General features: G+C 54.7%; 1 protein-coding gene across 4 annotated transcripts in view; it reads left to right on the forward strand.

The window, feature by feature from the left end:
* Positions 1 to 20,301, forward strand: part of OTOF (otoferlin) — an 89,621-nt gene that overhangs the window by 22,256 nt on the left and 47,064 nt on the right. For all 4 annotated transcript variants that reach the window (XM_061433065.1, XM_061433066.1, XM_061433067.1 and 1 more), the window contains exons 3-5: positions 4,999 to 5,087; positions 12,242 to 12,341; positions 15,089 to 15,270. In XM_061433065.1, coding sequence (XP_061289049.1) covers positions 4,999 to 5,087; positions 12,242 to 12,341; positions 15,089 to 15,270 — 371 coding nt within the window. The remainder of the gene's footprint in view (positions 1 to 4,998; positions 5,088 to 12,241; positions 12,342 to 15,088; positions 15,271 to 20,301) is intronic.

A 20,301-nucleotide genomic window follows, 5' to 3' on the forward strand; every position in this document is an offset into this window, starting at 1 on the left:
AGCCCACATCAGGGAAACCTTTCCGTGGAGTCCTAGATCGCTGGGGCTGATAGGATGCAGAACTCCGCCGCCCTGGCCGTCACCTGCCAGGTCACGGCCAAACCTAGAGCAGGTGAACTGGGTCACAGTTCCACACTCCAGACAGAGGTCCTCTTTCCTCGTGCGTGCATGCGTGCTAAGTCACTTCAGTCGTGTCCAACTCTTTGTGATCCTGTGGACTGCAGCCCACCAGGCTCCTCGGTCCATGGAATTTTCCAGACAAGAATACTGGAGTGGGTTGCCTTCCTCTGGGGGATTTCCCGACCCAGGGATCAAACCTATGTCTCTTTTGTCTCCTGCATTGTCAGGCAGGCTCTTCACCACCAGTGCTCTTTCCTCTTCCCCACCCATCCCTAATGCTTGCCACCTTACTTCTGTCAAGGTTCCCATCACAGGCTGCAATTTCAGGTCTGTGTCTCTCTTCAGAACTACTCAGGAGCTCCCAAGAGACACCCCTGCTTCCCCACACAGAGCCCAGCACAGAGGAGGTGTTTAGCAAACATAGAAGGTACTCAGCAAACATTGCCCCTACGTGGGGCTTGCTGGCTCATGACAACTGGAGTGGCAGTATTTGGCTCAGCGACTACCTGGAGAGTTTGGAGGCTGACATGAGATGGGACCTTAGATGATACATGGGCTCCCTTGGCTGAGTCACTAGGCCACTGATGTCAAGGCATCTCCAGAGTTAGCAGGTACAACCCTCCACGGCTGTGGCTGCAGGAAGAGAAGCATGTTGGTGCTACCTCAGGCTGGAGAGAGGCTCTGTCCCCAGCAGGCCCATGCAGTCCCTGCAGTGTCCATCTCCAGGATGCCAGGCTTTATCCCGGCTCCTGGAAGGAAGAGTAGCACAGTAAAAGTCACTATAATGAAGCACCATGTTGATTAGGGTTCTGTGCCAATGCCTCACCAGCCTCACGGGAACCCCCAGAAGCAGTCCTGGGACGTCACCCCCACTCTCCAGAGGAAGAGGAGGAGATGTGGAGAGGGGAACTAGCCCGGCCATACCCTCAGGCCAGCAAGGACAGCCCTGCAATCAAGGCAGCTGTGTGAGGCCTGTTTGTTGAGCACCCTCCATGTGGCAGGCTGAGTGCAGAGAGACCCCCAGGGAGCCCTGCAGCCTCTGCTCAGGCTCTGAACAGCTGAGCGGGACAGTCACACTATCCCAGGAATTCTGGGGACCATGGGAAGGGAGGGGGCTGGCGTGTGGAGGAGAAGGCCCAGGCAGGAGCCACTGATGCCAGACCTCCCCGACGTGAAGCCGCCTCCTAGAGAGAGCCACAGATAGCACGGGGGCTGTCACAGTCAGCGGGGGCTGCGCAACAAACCACCCCAACGCTCCGTGACTCGAATCATCCACATTTTCATGTTTCTCAGGCTTCTGTGGGTTGTCTGGGCTCAGTGGAGACTCCTTCTTGGAAATGCTAAATGTGTTCTCTCAGCTGAAGAATTCCTGAAAGGGCATCCTGGTGGGCCTCCTCTGGAGTCTCACCTCACATCAGGGCTCCCCAAGGCACCCCTCCGACCCTCACTGACTGCCCTCCTCTTTGCTCAGCAAACGGGTCCATCATGGTGGCCTGCTTTTCTCTGTTGGCCCTGGTGACCCAGTAAACTGCACCCTGACCACGAGGCAAGCCAGCGCCTGGAATGGGCAAGTGGGAGCCACAAGCTGTGTCCCCCTCTGGCCCCCTTTTGTTTGAAATGACTTCCTGTTTCCCAGTTCCTCTGTGTGTGTTGTGTATGCTTAGTTGCTCAGTCGAGTCCAACTCTTTGGACCCAATGGACTGCAGCCCTCGAGGTTCCTCTGTTCATGGGATTCTCCAGGCAAAAATCCTGGAGCTGGTAGCCATTCCTGTCTCTTTGTATTCACCACGTCACTCTTCAACACCCTCTTTCACAGCTCCTTTTTCTCCCACCCCTTCCCTCCTTCAGGTGCCAAAATCCAACGCACAGACCCTCAGGTGACTCAAACACCCATTCCCCTTTGTTCTAAGAAAACCAAAACCTTGGTGCCACCCCCCAGGCCCTCTCCTCCCTGCACCGTGGCTAATGATTAGGGCTTTGCCATGCTGGGTTATTTCTCTGCAGCCCAATAACAGCAACTTCATTAAGAAAACCACACCCTTGACTGAGTTGGAAGCCTCCAGATGCAGGAGCAAAGCAGCATAATGGGCTTGCTGACAGCCAGGTTGCCTCCCAGCCTCCCCTCCCCACTCCTCTTCCTTCTGTGTCCAAGACCTCCAAAGTCCTCTCCACACCCCTCTCAGAGCCCTCTCCCGGCCCACCCCCTTTTCCTTTCCTTCTCTGCTTCTTCCTCCCTCATCTGCCCGCTCCAACTGACCATGGGGGTGTCAGGGGGTCTCCCTGGGCCTTGGCCAGCCCCGGAGAGAGGGGACATGAAAGCTGTGACAGGCCCTGCCCACACTGGGCGGTGACCTGCCAGGCTGGCCTGGTCCCCTCCACCAGCCCCTGAATCCCCAGTGGAGAGTGAAGAGCAGCTCTGGAGCGGTAAGCTTATGGGGTGGACCCTCAGGAGCCTCCCCCAGAACTTGCTGGGCCACTAACAACAGCATCCTGTTACTTCTCTGAGACCTCGTTCCTCTGGCTGTAGAATGGAGAGCACATCACCAGCCTCTTGGGTGTTGTGATTACTCATGAATTAACACATGTAAAGCATTCAGACCCACATAATGACAAGTTCTCTACAAATTATTATTACTATTGTTATTCTTTTTTACTAGCCTTTTGTGCATTCTGAATTTCATGGGCTATAAAAATGAAATTTAAGTCACTGCTTTCCACCAGCTCTTGTCAAATCCCCCTAGATACCATCCGTCAGTGACACCTTGAGCAGACCTCAGAGCTTTCTGGTCGTTTTGTTATTCAAATCCAGTCCAGAAGCGTTTACTGCTCCACCCTGGCTCCCTGTTTTCATCTGGTCGTCTTTCTCTCAGGCTTACAGCTCAAGACGCAGAGTGGGCCAGGAAGGCCTACTCTGGCCTCCACTTCCTCCTCCTCCCACTTCAGCAGGGGACGGGGAGTGTGGCCTGATCTGATTCTTGGTCTCTGCTGTGAATGTGGACCCTCCTGGTGGTGTGTCAACTTCTCTGCATGCCATGTGCTCAGTCGCTTCAGTCGTGTCCGACTCTGTGCAACCCCCTGGACTGTATGTAGCCTGCCAGGTTCCTCTGTCCATGGGATTCTCCAGGCAAGAATCCTGGAGTGGGTTGTCATGCCCTCCTCCAGGGAATCTTCCCGACCCAGGGATCGAACCAGCACCTCCAGTGTCTCCTGGATTGCAGGCGGATTCTTTACTGTTGAGTCACCAGGAAAGTCCGGCAGCTTCTCTAGTGAGCTCCAATCAGCTCTGGAAGCCTCTGGACACATGGTAGACCTGATGTCTTACAGGACACTGGGTGGACAGGTGCTAGGGGTGGATTTCCAACCTACGACACCTGGCTCCGCCCCACCCCCAGCTCCTGGCCCGGCCTCCTGGGAGTTGAGGACCCCTCCCCCAAGCAGGCCACCGCGGGTGGAGGGTCCACGGGCCACCTTGACCCTAACTTCTCTTCGCAGAACCCACTTGACTCAAAGAGCATAAGCCACATAGTCAACACACCCAGCAGTGGCATACCAGGCTCCTGCATGGCCACTGTCCTTGCCTGCAGGTGCTGCATGGGTCTCCTGAGAGGTTGAGGGGACAGGCCAGCCAGTCCACCACCGGGGGCAGAGGTCACTGGGAACTCGCATACCAGGCTCCCCTTCCTGCGCTACCTCCCTCTCTGAGTTGTTCTCCCAGGGATATGCCACAAAACACTGTGCCTGGGATGAGACACTCCAGCTTTCCCTTCCCCCATCTTCTTTTACATGCCAAGAAGAGGAAAACTGGAATGATGGCTGGGGTAGCCCACCTTTGAGGCAGCCCTAGGGAGGTACCTGGCTTTGCCTATTAGTAGGAGAAGGCAATGGCAACCCATTCCAGTACTCTTGCCTGGAAAATCCCATGGATGGAGGAGCCTGGTAGGCTGCAGTCCATGGGGTCACTAAGAGTCGGACACGACTGAGCAACTTCACTTTCACTTTTCATTTTCATGCATTGGAGAAGAAAATGGGAACCCACTCCAGTGTTCTTGCTTTGAGAATCCCAGGGATGGGGGAGCCTGGTGGGCTGCCGTCTATAGGGTCGCACAGGGTCGGACAGACTGAAGCGACTTAGCAGCAGCAGCAGCTCTCTTTAGTGAGTGGAGTACTTTGTAATTTTGGCCTCTGTTTTGGGCTCTCCTTGCCATTTCTAGGGCATCAGGGAAAAAAATCTCACTGAACTTCTTGTTCATCCTTGTGATTCAATAATTAAGTCAAGACACAGTGGTGAGGGCAAATTTAGAAATGATGAATGGAGACCAGCTGTTCCCTCTTTGTGGGCCTGACCCTAATCACACCAACATGCTAAAATCTGTCCCTGAAGTTAAGATTGCCAGGGGGAGAGGGGGTGTGACCTGAATGAGGGAGCTTGGGACCTCCCATTCAAGGCAGGATCAGAACCATCTTGACAGGAGAGAGCCAAAGACTTACAACTTCCCTTAGCACACAGCAGAACCCAAACTCACAGCCCACCCTGGTTGCCTCATCCATGCACAAGCGCACCCAGGAGCTGGGAGGCAGCTGGGAGACAGTGGAAGGAGCTCCGGGCTGAGTCAGAAGCCCTGGTTGGCTCTGGGTTCTCTCACTGACCACAGGACCTTGGGAAGATTGTTGGACTTTACGAGCACCATCTTTGACAAAGGACTGGGCAGTACCCACATGGCAAGGTGGTGCTGGAATTAAATGAGATTCCAGGTGTCAGCTTGGTCCCTGTGAAGCACGGGCTGATGCAAGGGGCTGTCTTAGCAGGGGCCCCCTCCCACTCCCCTCACCCCTCCCTGTCATTTCCACCCAAGGCCACAGCTGCCCCTCTCTCCCCAGACCTTCCGGTGGCCAGTGGCCAGCAGCATTGACAGCAATGAGATGCTTGAGATTCAGATCTTCAACTACAGCAAAGTCTTTAGCAACAAGTAAGTGTGGGCCGGGGTGAGAGAGGTGGGGCGCTGGGGGTGGGTCGGGGGAGAGGGCCCTTCCCTGCTCCTTGCACTGCCCTCTCCTTTGAGTTTAAAGGAGGACCCACATCCTGGCCTGGATTAACCTTCAAAGACCCCCCTCTCTGCTCCCTCATGTTGTCCTCAGAGTCCCCCAGCCCTCTCACAGCTTCCTGTCCCCTTTCTCAAGTCTTCCTCCTTCCGCCATGCTGGGCAACAGTTACCTGCCTGAGAAAGTAATGATATCCTCCAACAGACCATCTCTACCTGTAGCTCTGAGAGTGAATTTGTCACACCTGCAGAAAACTAGAAGCTCAACGAGAGTTTGGTTCAATGGTTTAGTAGTCAGGCAAGCCTGCTCTCAGATCCCAGCTCAGTTACCTACTGTGTGACCCTGGGCTGGTTGCATAACCTCTCTGAGTTCAATGTATGCATGTGTAAACAGGCTAAGTACTTACTTCAAAGGGAAGCTGTGAGAATCAAGTGAGATAGATGTTCATTCATTCATCCAATCCCTATGTTTACTAAGTGCCTACTGTGTGTCAGGCACAGACTAAGTGTTGAGCATGGAAGGTTCTTTACTACTACCACCACTTGGGAAGCTTAAGAATACTGAAATACTGTAATGAGTTGCCATGTTCTCCTCCAGGGGATCTTCCTGACCCAGGGATCAAACCCACATCTCACGTCTCCTGCATTTGGCTAAATTTAGTACATGTTAGTACTCTTGCCTGGAAAATCCCATGGACGGAGGAGCCTGGTGGGCTGCAGTCCATGAGGTCGAGAAGAGTCAGACACGACTGAGTGACTTCACTTTCTCTTTTTACTTTCATGCATTGGAGAAGGAAATGTCAACCCACTCCAGTGTTCTTGCCTGGAGAATCCCAGGGACGGGGGAGCCTGGTGGGCTGCCGTCTATGGGGTCGCACAGAGTCGGACAAACTGAAGCGACTTAGCAGCAGCAGCAGTTCCTGTCTTGAATTCAAAAGCCAAATCCTCTTATACAAGCTAGAGAGAGTCATGATTGAACCACAAAACATGTCAAAAAATGCAAGGGAGGATTACTCACTGAGAGCTCACTATGACTCAACAGTGAGAGAAGACTACAAATGAAAGAAAAGCTGACTTAATCCTGCTGCTGCTGCTAAGTCACTTCAGTTGTTTCCGACTCTGTGCGACCCCATAGATGGCAGCCCACGAGGCTCCCCCGTTCCTGGGATTCTCCAGGCAAGAACACTGGAGTGAGTTGCCATTTCCTTCTCCAGACCTAATCCTAGGTCATATTAATAGAAGTAGAGCCATCAGAGCAGGAGAGATGAGGAGCGAGGGTTCCACTATTCCTCATGCTGATTGTAGAGAACATGAATAGGCACTGCCTTGTGCCCGGGGGAAAGGACTTTAAATCTTGCCTACTGACAAGGAGCTGAGAGCCTGGAGGAGAAAATCGCAAAAGACTTGTTCATCCATCCATCCTTTGTCCATCCTTTCAGTCACTCATCAAACATTCACTGAGAAACACTCTGCACCAGCCAGACACTGTGCTAGTCATTGGAGGTGCTAAGATGAGGGGTTAAGACATGCCTGCCCCTCAAGAAGGATTCCTGCCACGTGAAAGAGGAAAGATGTGTGCCAAGAAGCAGGACGAGGACCAGGCTGCATTGCCAGATGACAGCCGACTGCTGGGAGATCTGAGAGCTCTCCAACCAGTGAGCTGTCTTGGGAAGAGGGCTAGCAGAGAGTGGACCATGATGCTGTAGAGGGGTTTCTGAGTCAGGAAGGGCGGAACCACATGGATCCAAGGATTCTGTGGTTTTTATCTCAGGCCCGAGAGATCTCAGCTGAGTACTTGGAGTGGGCATCCCAGGATGGCTGGCTCAGGGCATCCCATCATTCAGGCAGCTGCCTCTGACACCCACAAGAAAGTTCGTAAGACACTCTACTGGGGCCCCTAAAGTAAAGCAGGATCTTCTTCCCTGGGATGAGCGACTGGGTGACCTGTGAGGACAAGAGAAACAGGAACACGCACAATAAGGTGGATGTGGGGGGGGAAGCAGAAGCTGAGGACCGGCAGGGGCTCTGGGCCCCCCAGCAGGACCCACAGTAGATGGTAGAGCACCCGGGAGCTTTACAGCTCAGTTGGAGAAACCCTCACTGTGCAGATGGGGAAACTGAGCCTCGGAGAGGAGACCGGGGCCACAGGGATAGACAGCGGTGGAGGGGGTGCTAGGATGCTGGTCTTCCCCCTCCTCTCCTGATCCTCAGACTCCCAGAAACCGGGCTATGTGAGCAGTGATGGTGGAAACCAAGGACGTGTGAGAGACTGCTAAATCATCTAAACAAGAGCTGCTAGATCAGCCACTGAAATGCTGGAAGCCCTTGAAAACATGAAAACTCCTGCTATAAACAAATCAGAAGTATTTGATAGATTGTTTAGGAAATTGACTACCCTCACAAAGAATATGCTGGAATACAAGGCCTCAATGAGTTGTTCTAAAAAGCCAGCAAGAGGGGAGACAGCAGGGGGAGTGCCTACTCTGATTCTCCTTCTTTCTTTCTCTCTGCCTTCCTTGCCCTCACCTAAGAAAAGGCAGGAAACCCCCACAAGGGGAGACATGGGCCTGGTAGAAGAGAGTCTTGCCATTCCTTAGAAAGCCTGGAGAAGGTCCAGGGAGCTGTCAGCGGCAGAGCTGGGGTGGGGAGGAGTGGTGGTCTTGTGGACAACATAGAACCCACCCTGAGACAGGCCAGCTCTGGGAGTCAGAGAGGTAGGGCGGGTACTTGGAGTCAGGTGGGACTCAGTCTCCCACCCTGGAGTCTGGGCTCTATTTCCTGAGCCAAAGAAACGGTCCCTCTGGTGGGTGCCCTCTGTCCCCACTGTGGTCCAGATCAGTCACCAGGCTCCCTCTGATGAGGGAGCCAAGCCTCTGGGGAGCCTCTGGGCAGAGCAACCAGCAAAGCCACACCCACAGCTTGGGACAGTGGCCTACACCCAGCAGACCCCCATTACTCTGTGGAATGATTGAATGAATGAATGTCCCCTTTGGTCAGGAGGAGATAACGTACAGGGTGGGAGCATCTGGGAGCCCAAATCCAAGTGGTCCTTCTTCTCTGAAGAACTTAGGGTGCTCCAGGAACCCAGTCACCTGACTGGTGCATTTGGGAAAACTGAGGTAAAGGAGGCTGGTGTGAGATTTAGAACCTTGGGACTTGCCCTAGAAGCAGAGGGCAGTTTAGGAGTGGCCCTTCACCCAGCAGTTGTAGGGGCTGTGGAGAAGAGGAGACAGGGATCGAAGAAAGAAAGTGTCCTTGTCAGGGGCCAGGAGATCTGGGTCTGCTCCATCCACCTAGAATGAGGTCCTGTTTTGAGAGCCTTGGGCTTCCCTACGAGGACTCAGTGAGTGTTGGATCCAGAAGATCTTGTACGACCCCCTCTGCCTGTCCAGGGCCCTGTGAGAGGGGGTTGGCCTGACCCAGGCACCAATCTCCTGGGACTCCTGAATAATTCAGGAGCCAGGAGAGCAGTGGAGGCCCTGCCAGGCCTCGGGCACTTGACACCAGCTCCCAGGGGAAAGCAATGAATTATTGACAGGTCCTGGAGCCTGGTTGCAGCTCTATTGTGGTCAGTCTGCGGGCCCAGCTGTGTGAAGGCCCCCTCCCTGCTGGCTGAGTACCCGGGGATCCTGCCTCCACTCAGCCTGCCCAACTGTGGGCCTTGTCGGTAGGATGGGTGGGAGGGGTACTCTTCTTTGTGGTGGGTAACCCAGATGAGCTGCATAAGGGAGGCTGTCCAAAGATGGATGATTCCAGCTCCTTCACCAACAGCTCAGGGATAACTGAGGCCCAGAGACTGTCCTTGCCCAGGGTTACACAGCAGAGTCAAGGCGGAACCTAGTCTTCAACCCAGACCTCCTGACCCAGGGTTAGCACTCCTTCCTGAAGAATGGATGGCCTCATGCCTGCACCTTCCAGGGAAAGGTCCCAGCTCTCCAGGGACATAGGAGCCCACCTGGGCCCCCTCCCAGGCAACTCCTCCATGCGGACCTACCCAGAGGAGGAGAAGCAATAGGCACACCCTGCTGAGCTTCCAGCCAGTCCAGACAGAGGGCAGCAGGGGTCGGGGTTGGATATGGTCTCTGGGGTCACCAGACAGACCAGACCCAAGGCTTCTTTCCTACACCAGCTCCTTCCCCAGAGAACGTCTATGGAAGGGGTTGAGGGCAGTGTTCTGCTAGAAGCAGCATAAGGGCATATGTTTTGAAATTGTGTTTTTATAGCAAGCACCCTGGTTTTGCTTAAACAGTTCAGACGTGTGAAAGGAGGAAAGTTTTATAAAAATGTTTTTCTTTATTCTTTACATAAGACTAAGATCACATCAACTGTCCATTTAAAAGAATGCTATTGCAGGACAAACTCTCCTCTTATGTCCCTTGCAAGACTAAACTCTGAAACCTTGGTTAAGCTGGAAGGCCAGAGCCTTTTCTGAGCACTGGTGGGGCAGTAGCCCCATCTTGCCCCCTGGGGGTGTCTTGTCACACTGCAGCAGCTCTACAGCTCTCTGGGCTTCTTCTAGGGAAAAGTTGTGCCTGCACATCCAGCATTCAGCAGGTGCTCAACTGGCCCTGCTGCTGCTGCTGCTGCTAAGTCGCTTCAGTCTTGTCCGACTCTGTGCGACCCCATAGACAGCAGCCCACCAGGCTCCCCGTTCCCTGGGATTCTCCAGGCAGGAATACTGGAGTGGGTTGCCATTTCCTTCTCCAACGCATGAAAATGAAAAGTGAAAGTGAAAGTGAAGTTGCTCAGTCATGTCCGACTCTTAGCGACCCCATGGACTGCAGCCTACCAGGCTCCTCCATCCATGGGATTTTCCAGGCAAGAGTCCTGGAGTGGGGTGCCATTGCCTTCTCTGCAACTGGCCCTAGTAGGGCCAAAAGGACCTGAAGTTCCAGTCAGCTGTGGTAGAACAGGGCTTCTCAAAGTAAGCTCCCCAACCTCCATTATCAGCATCACCTGGACACACGTCAGAAATAGTCATTCTGCTAAGTCAGAGCCCCGGCGTGGGGCCCACTCCCAAGGGCTGATGGTACACGTCTCTCCCGACTCTGTGTTCAGTGAACTTCACATGGGAAGACTGAAACTGACCTTGGTGGGGGTATTTACACCACGGAAATGGGCAAAAGCTGCAAGTCAGGACTGCCCTTCCCCTCCCTATTTGATATTTCTGTTATTAAACAATGGCCAGCAAAACCACGGGTGGTGGGTTCCAGTTGTCTGAACTTTAACAAGCCCTCCTGATGATCCTGTTCATGCTAAAGTTTTAGTCAGTTCAGTCACTCAGTCATGTCTGACTCTTTGCAACCCCACTGTTTTAGAGCCTGAAGAGATGAGGCTGCAAAAGCCCAGTATATATGTTCATGCCTAGAGTCTACTCTTAGAAGGGCTACACAGGACAGAAAGCTAAGAACCCACCTAAAGTTGAGACTCAGGGGCAGCGATGCCTGGTCTCCTGAACACGGCCTGGCACTTCGGTCTGCACTGCCCAAGCTGAGGAGAGGCCAGGGTGCCGTGGGGGAGGCAGCTGCCAAGGGGCTGGTCTGAGAAGAGTCTAGAAGCCTTGGTGGGCTCTAGAGTGGAGGAATAGTGTGAACATTTTCACCCTGAGGGAGGGTGGGGCGAGCTGGCAGATGGAGCTCTGAACTTCAGAGGGAAGCATGCATTCTGACTGCTCCTGCTACTTCTTCCTCTCACACAAACAGGAGGCTTTTATAAACAGTGTCTGCCCTTCAGAGCCCATCAGGAGGATACAAACATCAAATACATTAAAGTCAGATTCCACCTGATACCTCATCTCACCCAGAGTGGCCATTAAATTAACTGCATCCCTTCCTGCTTTCTCAGCCTCACTTTCCTCCCCTATAAGCCAAGAGCAGCACCAGAGGACCCCAAGAGCCCCTCCTGTCTCACACCCTGTAGATGCCCGCCCCCCCCACCCGAGCTTTTGTCCCTTCAGTCAGAAGTGGTGTGTATGTTTTCATCTACCCAACATGGAATCACCATGTGAGAACATCTCTCTGAGTACCCTCTTCTCCCAGAGCAATAACCTTCAAATTGTGGGGCAAAGTGTGGGACAACTCGACTCAGTCAGCATTTATGGGGCCCCCACTGTTGTTCATTAATTCTAGCCAGTAGATTTTGAGATTTCCTGTGAGCCAGAAATATCAACTAGAGGCTGAAATAGGAAACTAGAGCCTTGGAAAGGCTCACAGACTAATGTCACCCCCTTGACAATGACCAGACAGCTTCCTGGAGTGCTGACTTTGCACTAGGTGTGCTGATGAGAACTTGGTATAGAGCATTTCTGTTGGTCTTCTAAGCAGTAAAGTAGAGGTATTAGCTCATCTTAGGAGAAATCTGAGACTGAGTGAGCCCAAGTTCGATGCCCAGGTAGCAGATAACTCTCTAGTAAGTGTCCAAGCTGGGCTTCCGATCCTCTCTCTCTGACTCCAGAACTGTGCCCTTTACATCACTGCCCTGCATCACTCCGCTAGGTACCTAGGGGGATGGGGAACCCACAGTCAGATGGGTTCTTGCCCCAAGGAGCTTGCAGAATGCAGGTGTGTATGGGCATCACTAATGATTCAATCTGAGGATGAATGAGCCAGTGGTGCTCATTTATAGAGATCTTGGTCGTCATTAGGGAGGTGGAAGCGGGTGGAGCCTCCAGTCCTTCCCCACAGCCTCCATACTGGGCATCTGGAAGCCACTCTGCGGAGGATGAGCTGAATCCCGAGACAGCACAAACCTGAGGAACACAAGCCCCACCAGGGTATCACAATCCCAGTCTGTGACCATCCCCCCGGGTGCTCACTGCCCTCGAGCTCTCCCAGGAAAATGGCTCTCATACATACAAATACACACAGTTGTTGGGGGTCACAGACCCTCCTGGACATGCCTCTCTGGCCAGCCCCAGCTCCTGGGCCACCTTCTCCAACCCCAGCTTGGAGCCCAAGCCAGCCCTCTCCTTCTCCAGCCCACCGGTGTCTTTCACAGCCAGTCACAGCCTCTTGGGATGTCAGCCTTGCTCTCTGACCTCTCGATGTGAAACCATGAAGACCGTGCCCCTCTGCCGTTCACAGGCTGATCGGGACCTTCCGCATGGTGCTGCAGAAGGTGGTGGAGGAGAACCACGTGGAGGTGACCGACACGCTGATGGATGACAACAATGCGATCATCAAGGTTGGGGTGCCCAGAGAGTCCCTGGACGTGCCCATTATTGGGTCACCTGGGGGCCTGTTCACCCCTGCCCCCGCCTGCACATAGCATGGTCAAGGCTGGGTGTCCTCGTGGGTAGAAAGGTGCTGTGGGAGGAGGAGACTCAATTCAGACTGCTGGAGGCCGTGGGGGGCCGTGGGGGAGCCCTTGAGGGTGGCAGACACTGAAGCCCTTTCTGCAGTGAGAGTACAAGTGATGGTGACTAGGGGACTCCCTCCCTTCTCCATCAGGGAGCCTTCCATCTGGACCCAGGTCAGGGGTCACTAAAGAGGTATCCTCGTCATCTGAAAGCCAGCCTGAGCCCTGCTGGCCTCTACAGGGCATGACCTTCATGCCTGCCTTGGCATCTAAGACTAGCCATTCTATGGGGGCAGGGACCTCTTTCTATCTGTCACAACCCATCCCTGGACTTCCAGCAAACACACATGCACCAGTGATGCACAGCCTGCAGGGACTTAATACACATGCAAACAAAGGAAGGAAATAAACCAGTCGAGACGCACAGTCCCCAGGCTCTGCTCTGATGCATCTGTCCCCTTGAGCTCATTCATGCCCACCCCTGGGCAGATGAGCCTAGTGGTGAGGAGCATGGCTCCTGGATACAGACCTTCGCTAGGCCACTCAGTAACTGTGTGTCTTGGGCCGGTTACACATCATCTGCAAAGTGAGCAAAATTATAGTATCAACTTCACAGGACTCTTCTGAGGATTAAATGGAAATGCACAGAAGGGGCCTGGGACAGTTAAGTATATAGTAAGTGCTCAGTAAATATTAGGTTGGTCAAAGAGTTCGTTCAGGTTTTTCCATAACATCTTACAAACTTTTTGGCCAACCCAATAAGATCAGTAGCTATTATTTCCTGACCTCGGTTTATACATATGTAAAATGGGGCTGCACCAACCCTGGTCCCACGTATGATCCTACATAGTGGTCAGCAGAGTAACCTCAGAAGTAAGACTGCAGCCACAGGGAGCCAGAATGGAAGGAACCCTCTCCGAGGAACCCCAAGGGTGGGGCAGAAATTCCCACAGTGCCGTGGTGGCTCGAGACACTTCCCTGCTGAGAACAAAGGGCTTCTCCACTTGGCCCCAAAGAGGTCATTCTTCCACATGTAGGCATAGGCAGGGGTGGGGGGACCTCTTGAAATCAGGTGGGTTGGGGTCTCAGCAACCACAGCAAAGGGAGAGAGGGTGAAAAATAAGCTCCAGACACTGGTGGTGTGGAGGACTTGGAGAGGAACATAGATGTCCAGAGGAAGAGCATAGAATGTGAGAAGTAAAACATGAGAGAGAACTGGGGGAATGGGCAGGAACAGATGGCACAGCCCAGGCCTTGTATTTCTAGAATCAGATGTAGGAATTCAGTTGAGGAAAGGACTTACAAATTATCTAACTCACCCACCACCTACCTCTGCCACCCATTTTATGGATGGGAACTCTGAAGTCCTAGATGAAGAATGGATTTGACCAGCCAAGGTCAAACAGCTGGTCAACAGCATAATCAACTCTAGGACCCCGGACCTCTGATTCCAAGGCCACCATTTTCCCACCATAACAGGCCTGGTCTCACCAAACGGACCACATTTGCTCAGTGGGAAGGATGTGGTGCTTGAAGTCAGCCAGGCTGCGCTTACATCCCAGCTCCATCTCTTGTTAGCTATGTGACTTGAGCAAGTAACTTAACCTCCCTGATGTGTTAGGTAGGGCAGGTTGACGTATTGGGAAGATCAAATGAGTTTACATCAAGCATCTTACCATGATGACTAGCGCAGTGAGGATTCAGAAAATGTGTGTATCTTTCCCTTTCCAGGGGAAATGGAAGGCTGGCATCCCGGGGCCCACTCACTGAGTGAAGGCTGCCTGTGGGGGTCCCCGGAGCAAGCCAACCCTGACTTGGAGAGGGGGCAAGTACGTCTAGAAGATGTCCTAGCACCCATGTGGGTTGAGGAAGGGATTGGAATGAGTCCTCCCTGTGCACTAGGGAGAAACCAGAGCTGAGAGGAGGGCAGTGGCCCAAGGATACAGAGCAAGACGCCTAATCAGGATTCTCAAGTGCACAGCATGGCTCCAGGTTTGGGGCTCCACGCTCCCCTAGAGAAAAGTCCAGGGTCACCCGATGGTACCTCCTCTCCAGAGTAGGAGGGTAGGTGCCAGACGGGCAGGAAGAATTGCTGAGACCACGCCTTTGGAGGGTGCCCAGGGTCTGGGCTCCTCTGCTGAAGGGTTCATGTCATCACATCCCAACGATCATCAGGAGTGAGGGGACATCAGCTGACTTCAGGCAGACCACCCCTTGTCCCTGCAGGCAACCCTCGTTCTGAGGACGAGGGGGTGACCTGTGCCCTGGGGACACTGGAGGATGCCCTTGATTCTGTGCACAGTGGACTCAGAGAGCCCACCCCCAGCCCAGGCCCAGGTGTCCAGGTGGGCCCCCCACCCCCTACCTCAGGCACCAGGGCGGGAAGAGAGCCATGCGCAACGGGATCTGGAGCCAGAGCCCGTTCTGTCGACTGAGTCTGCGCTTGTCAGTCTTTCTGAGCCTCTGTTTGCTCATCTGCAAAATGGGAACATAGTGGGAGGACTGTCCCCAGCTCGCCCTCCTTCAGTGAGTTAAGGGTGTGGAAGGACCTTGTAAAATCATGGAGCAGCAGAGTCCATGGGATTACAATTGTTCCTGCCATCTCAGCCGCTCAGCACCCCTCTCTCCTCCAGACCAGCCTGTGCGTGGAGGTCCGGTATCAGGCCACAGATGGCACAGTGGGCTCCTGGGATGACGGGGACTTCCTGGGAGAGGAGTCCCTTCACGAGGAAGAGAAGGACAGCCAGGAGACGGATGGGCTGCTACCCGGCTCCCGCCCCAGCTCCCGGCCATCAGGCGAGAAGAGTTTCCGGAGGTAACAGGCTGGGCCCTCTCTCCCCAAAGACACAGGGAGTGTGCCTGGGCCCTGGTGCCCCTGGAAGGCCCCTCTAGGCCTGGCTGGGCTCGGAGCACAGAGCCGAGTTGCTGGAGAGTCAATACAAGAGGAGAGAAGGGGTTTCTGCAGCCTCCCCTCACCCCCAACTCCAGAACTCACTGGGGAGGCAGCAGAGTATCTGGAATCATGGCCAGGGGGCAGGCTTCCCCCTGTGCTGAGGGAAGCGACATTCTGGGAGGGTGGCGTCTAACATGAGAAGAAGAGGCTAGACCTCTGGCCTCCTCAAAGGAAGGGAAAAGTGGACAGAAGGAGGCCCTGATCTCTCTGGCCCAAGACCCAGCAGCGCCAGACTAGCCCCAGGCAGCCTGGCTCGGTGAAGATACAAGGGAAGGGTGGGGGTCCCTTCCAGCCGGGGTGAAGCCAGCAGTCCTGGTCAGGACCTAGCCTCTCTTCCATTGAGAGGATGGCATCCGGCACCCTCAGTGTCCAGGAGTCACATCTGCAAAGTCCAGCCACATACAGAGGACAGGATGCTGGGTCCAAATGCATTATGTTTCCAAAAAGGGAAGTGCAATTGTACTACTCTTAGGGCCCAGAGAGGCAGACGCTAGGCTGGTAAAACATTCTCCGCAGGTAACTGGAAATCATGTGTGAAACACAGGTAAGTCAGCGGTGCCTCAGAAGGATGGGGATGGGTTTGGAGAGAGGGGTTGTTCCCCTCCCACTGGAAACATCTTCCTCCCATTTCCTTCCACCCTGTCCTTTCCAAGTGAAATTTATTCAGTGCTTGTCCTGAAAAAGACACAGATTCTAAATTAGGGTAATTTGACTTTATATTTTAATTACATGAATACATTTTCCTTTTTTGCCCTCAGACCACTCACCCCCACCTGCACACAGACAGACAGACAGACACACACACATATAAGCTTAAGACCCTGGGAGCCAAGTGAGGAGTAACAGTAATAAGATCAAAGGAACATGCCTGCAGCAAATGTCACTGGCCCTTCGCCTCCAGGCCAGCCATGGGGTGGGCGGTATCACCCAGGCCAGTTTGCAGCCAGTCCTCCTTAGACTCCAGGCTGGGTGGCATGGAGAGGACATACAATCTGGCCTCAGGAGACACAGGCCCGAGTCCCAGCTCTGCCATTTTCCAGCCTGTGACCCTTGGCCCATCACTGCTACCTCTACAAGGGGGCCCAGGACAATAGGAACCCCTACCCTATTGCTGGGAGAGCCAAGGGGTTGATGGAGGGTCAGTCTATAACTGGGGTGCCAAGTGCTACCCCACATGAGGGCTGGTGACAAACAGGTTGTTGGCTGGACAGTGCAGAGGGTTAGGAATTGGTCTGAAAATGGTGAAAAGAGAAGGGACCCAGGGGGGAGCGAGCATGGGGACAAGGACACTAAGGGTGCCATCAGGTCCCCATCTTCTGTCCCCTTAGAGGAAAGAGCTTGTCTGAGACTACAGTGGGCTTTAAGAAAACTCTTTAAGAAAGGGCTTTCTGGGGACAGACTGGATGCCTCTCGAGGGCCATCAACTTCAGGAAGAGGAACGCTGGCTCTGAATCAGGGGAGCTGAGCCCCAGTGAGTTGCGTCCTGCTGCCACTAACTGACTGAGTGACTTTGGGAAAATCACTAGCCTTCCGGGTCAATAACAACAGTGGGTTGAGCATCCTGGCCCCCCGCCCCCAGCTCCGACGTCCAGAGGGAGGCAGAGGTTCTCTGGGTCCTGTGGGGCGCACACACGGGGAGCCATTCTCCAGAGTTCTGGGCAGCCAAGATGGCAGCAGGGTTGCTGCAGCTCAGGCAATGTTGAACGAGGCCCTCTCTCTGCCCACGAGTAGGCCAGGGTGCTGCTGGAGGGAGCAGTGAGACAATGCGGGCAAGCCTGCTGGGCTTTGGTCCTGGACCTGCAGACGGTCCTGGGCCCCAGGAATTCGGAGACAGAGGGTGTCCCATCCTTCCTCAGGCCGTGGCCTGGCTTTCCCACCTCTCCTGACCCTCACACAGCCTCTCCCAGGGCAGCGGCAGGAAGCAGGAGTGAGAAGAGGGGTTTACCCTGGGGATTGGGAATGGGAAGAGGTTGATGACTGCAGACCTGGCCAGAGAACGCGTGGCAGCGACACCACGGGCGTTCTCAGGGTCTGTGCTGGCGGCCCCCACGCGGCTGGAAATCCATGCTCACACTCACCCAGCCCCTCCAGTGCAGGCCGGTGGCCCCGGGAAAACCAGGAGCTCTGTCTGCAGTCGTCAACCTCTTCCTTTTCCCAGTCCCCAGGGGTGGGTATAGAGAACCTGGGCTTTGCTGCAGTTTCCTGTAGCTGCCTACAGGGGCCCTTGGGGCCTTAGTCAAGAAGTGTGGGGTACTGAGGAGAACCTGATTTTGGTCTTGCAACCCTCAATGTGTCTCATCCTCCTTACGTAGGTGCGGCCAGCCAGGCCTGTCAGCTGTGGGGTCTGGGAGGAAGCCACCGGCCAGAGAGCCCTTCTGAGAGAATGAGGCCAACACAGGGACAGGGAAAGGAAAAGGATGCATGTGTCTCAGCTCTGGCCCCAAGCCCGCCCTCGCCTGCACCTGCCCTCCAGCCCTCAGCCCCTCCTGGGAAGGCCCATCCCCTTGTAGGTCAAGGTGCCCAAACTACAGGGTGTCCCTCTGTTGTTTTCCCAACGACTCATTGCCGGCACTCAGCAGTGTCTCGCCTGGTCGTCTGGACCCACAAGGGTCTGGTGTGGGAATCCACTCCTCCCTGTTGGTCGTGGCTGGGTGGGGTGCAGGCTGGAGAGGCCGGGGTAGGGGGCTGTGGAGTGTGTGTCAGGAAACAGCCTCAGGCTCAGGACTGGTGGCAAGAGACGTCTATTCCTTGGAGGGCAGAGGCGATGATGTGGGGGTCTTCTTCAAGGGCCTGGCTCCCCCTGCTGGGCTCCTGCCATCTCACCCTCCCTCCTGGAAGGGACCTCTGCAGTCACTCCTCTACACTGCCAAGGCCGTAGGGATCTTCCTGGAAGTTCCTCCCATTGGACCTCAGGGAAGCAGCTGGCAGCTCTGCCCCCAGCCCCCAACCTATCACCACCCGCACCCCTTGCCTTCCATCAACCCTCTCCTCCTTCAGTCCATCAATCCCAGGCCCTGGCCAGTCACACGCCCTCTGAGTCACTCTGTCTGCTTGTCTAGTCCCTGTTGGCTGACAGTGCTGGCCCGTGGCCAGTGCTCAGCCAGGGTCCCCTTCCTTCCTCCTCCCTTCCCACAGTCTCCATGTCACCCCACCACAACTTGTTCTACCCCAAGCAGCATCTGACTTTTTGGTCCAAGATCCTTCTCGGATATTATCACCCCATCCCACTCCAAGGGCCCTACCAACAAAGGTGCCCACAGCCAGAGCTTCAGCGCCACCTGGGCCCCGGGCCGGGGCCTCACCCACTCGCAGGGCTCCCTCGCCCCGCTACCCTCACCTCCCTTGCTATCAGTGCTGCAGAGAGAGGGAATGAATTACTAACTCCAGGGGCACTTTGTTCTCAGAACCAAAAAGTCGGGGTTCTGGGCCCCTGTGTGTCAGTGTACACCTGCCCCGGTGTCTGAGGAGAGAGGAGACTTCAGCCCTGAACACACACACGTGCACACACACTCAAGTGCTCGAGTGTTTTCACACGCTTACCTGCATGTACGTTCTATCTCTGGGTGACACCGAGGTGCTGCACACGCCACCAGGTTCTGGTAAGGATCCACTGTTAGAAAGGACAAAGAAGGGAACCCAGCTTTAATCTCGAAGCTGCACCGCAGAGGCGTATTCCAAGACTCTCTCCTTATTTTGTCCACCTGCCTTGGCCCTACGGCCCTACTCCTGCCTACCGCCCTTCCTGGTGTCCCTGGAGATGTAGGGGTGCCTCTGCTGGGCCTCATCCTAGGGGAGGGGAGGGAGGGGGTCACTTTTCTTGTTCTCCTTCTGGGTCATTCTTCTACTCCAGTGGAGACCCATGGAGACCTCCCTCCTATGTCTGGGGCCAGGGGGCAGCGGGCATGTGTGCACGGCTGGGGGCTCTGACAGAGATGCGCACGAGGCATGCGCCCCAGGGTGTGCATAGATGTGTGTGTGTGGGTCGGGGGGGTCAGCACACTCAGCCTCACCCCCAGAGTGCAAGGTTCCCAAGTCCCCTCCCCTCACCTCCCTCCACCGGGCTGAGCTCCAGAGCTGCAGCCACTCCCAAGCAGCCCAGAGGAGCTAGGTCAAGGCCAAGGTGAGATCTGTGGTGAAGCGGTGCCCAGGAGACTCCTCCCAAACTCAGCCACTTCACCTGAGGTGGGGGTCCTCTTCAGCCCAGAGGCCACAGTTTTGATTCCCTACCCCCACCCCATGGTTGCTTCTAACTGTGCAGACAGAGCGCTGGGGGTGGGAGCCTGAGGAAGAGGTGAGTGAAACTGAGACAGAGAGAAAGAGCTTGTGTGTGTTTGTGTGTTGACTGAAGAAGAAAACTTACCTGGCCACACTGGAACACTAAAAACACAGTGTGGACTCTAGGAGGAAAGTCAGGCCTGTCTGGGGATTCAGGGAGGGGTCCCCTAGCAACAAGGATGACCATGAGGTCAAACCTGTCATCCCCACCCTTGTGGGCTGAGTGATTGAGGGCAGGCCACGCAGGGCTGTACAGTTACTAGTATTAATGCTAGCTGTAGTCCCTAAAGTGGTTGTAGTAAAATCAGGAGAGTATTATTTTTCACAAAAAGAGGGGCTTTTCCCTTCTCCATTTCTACACTGAGAGTGTGCACCTGTGCAGGCCCCTTTGCCAGCCCAGAGGCCTGGAGTGTGTGAGGAGGGGTAGGGCGGGAATGTGCCTGCATCAGGGAAGCAGTAAGAGAACATTCCAGAAGGGCTTTCTGGAAGTCTCCCTAAGGAGGAGGAGGAGCCCTGCTCTGAACCCTGGAGCCACAGCTGGCTTATTGCTGCAGACCCAGAACGTCCTGGGGCCCCCTTTCTTCTCTGAGTTCCTCAGAACCTAGGAGCCCCTTACTC

The sequence above is a fragment of the Bos javanicus genome, chromosome 11 (assembly GCF_032452875.1).
Source record: "Bos javanicus breed banteng chromosome 11, ARS-OSU_banteng_1.0, whole genome shotgun sequence".
Classification (NCBI taxonomy): Eukaryota; Metazoa; Chordata; class Mammalia; order Artiodactyla; family Bovidae; genus Bos; species Bos javanicus.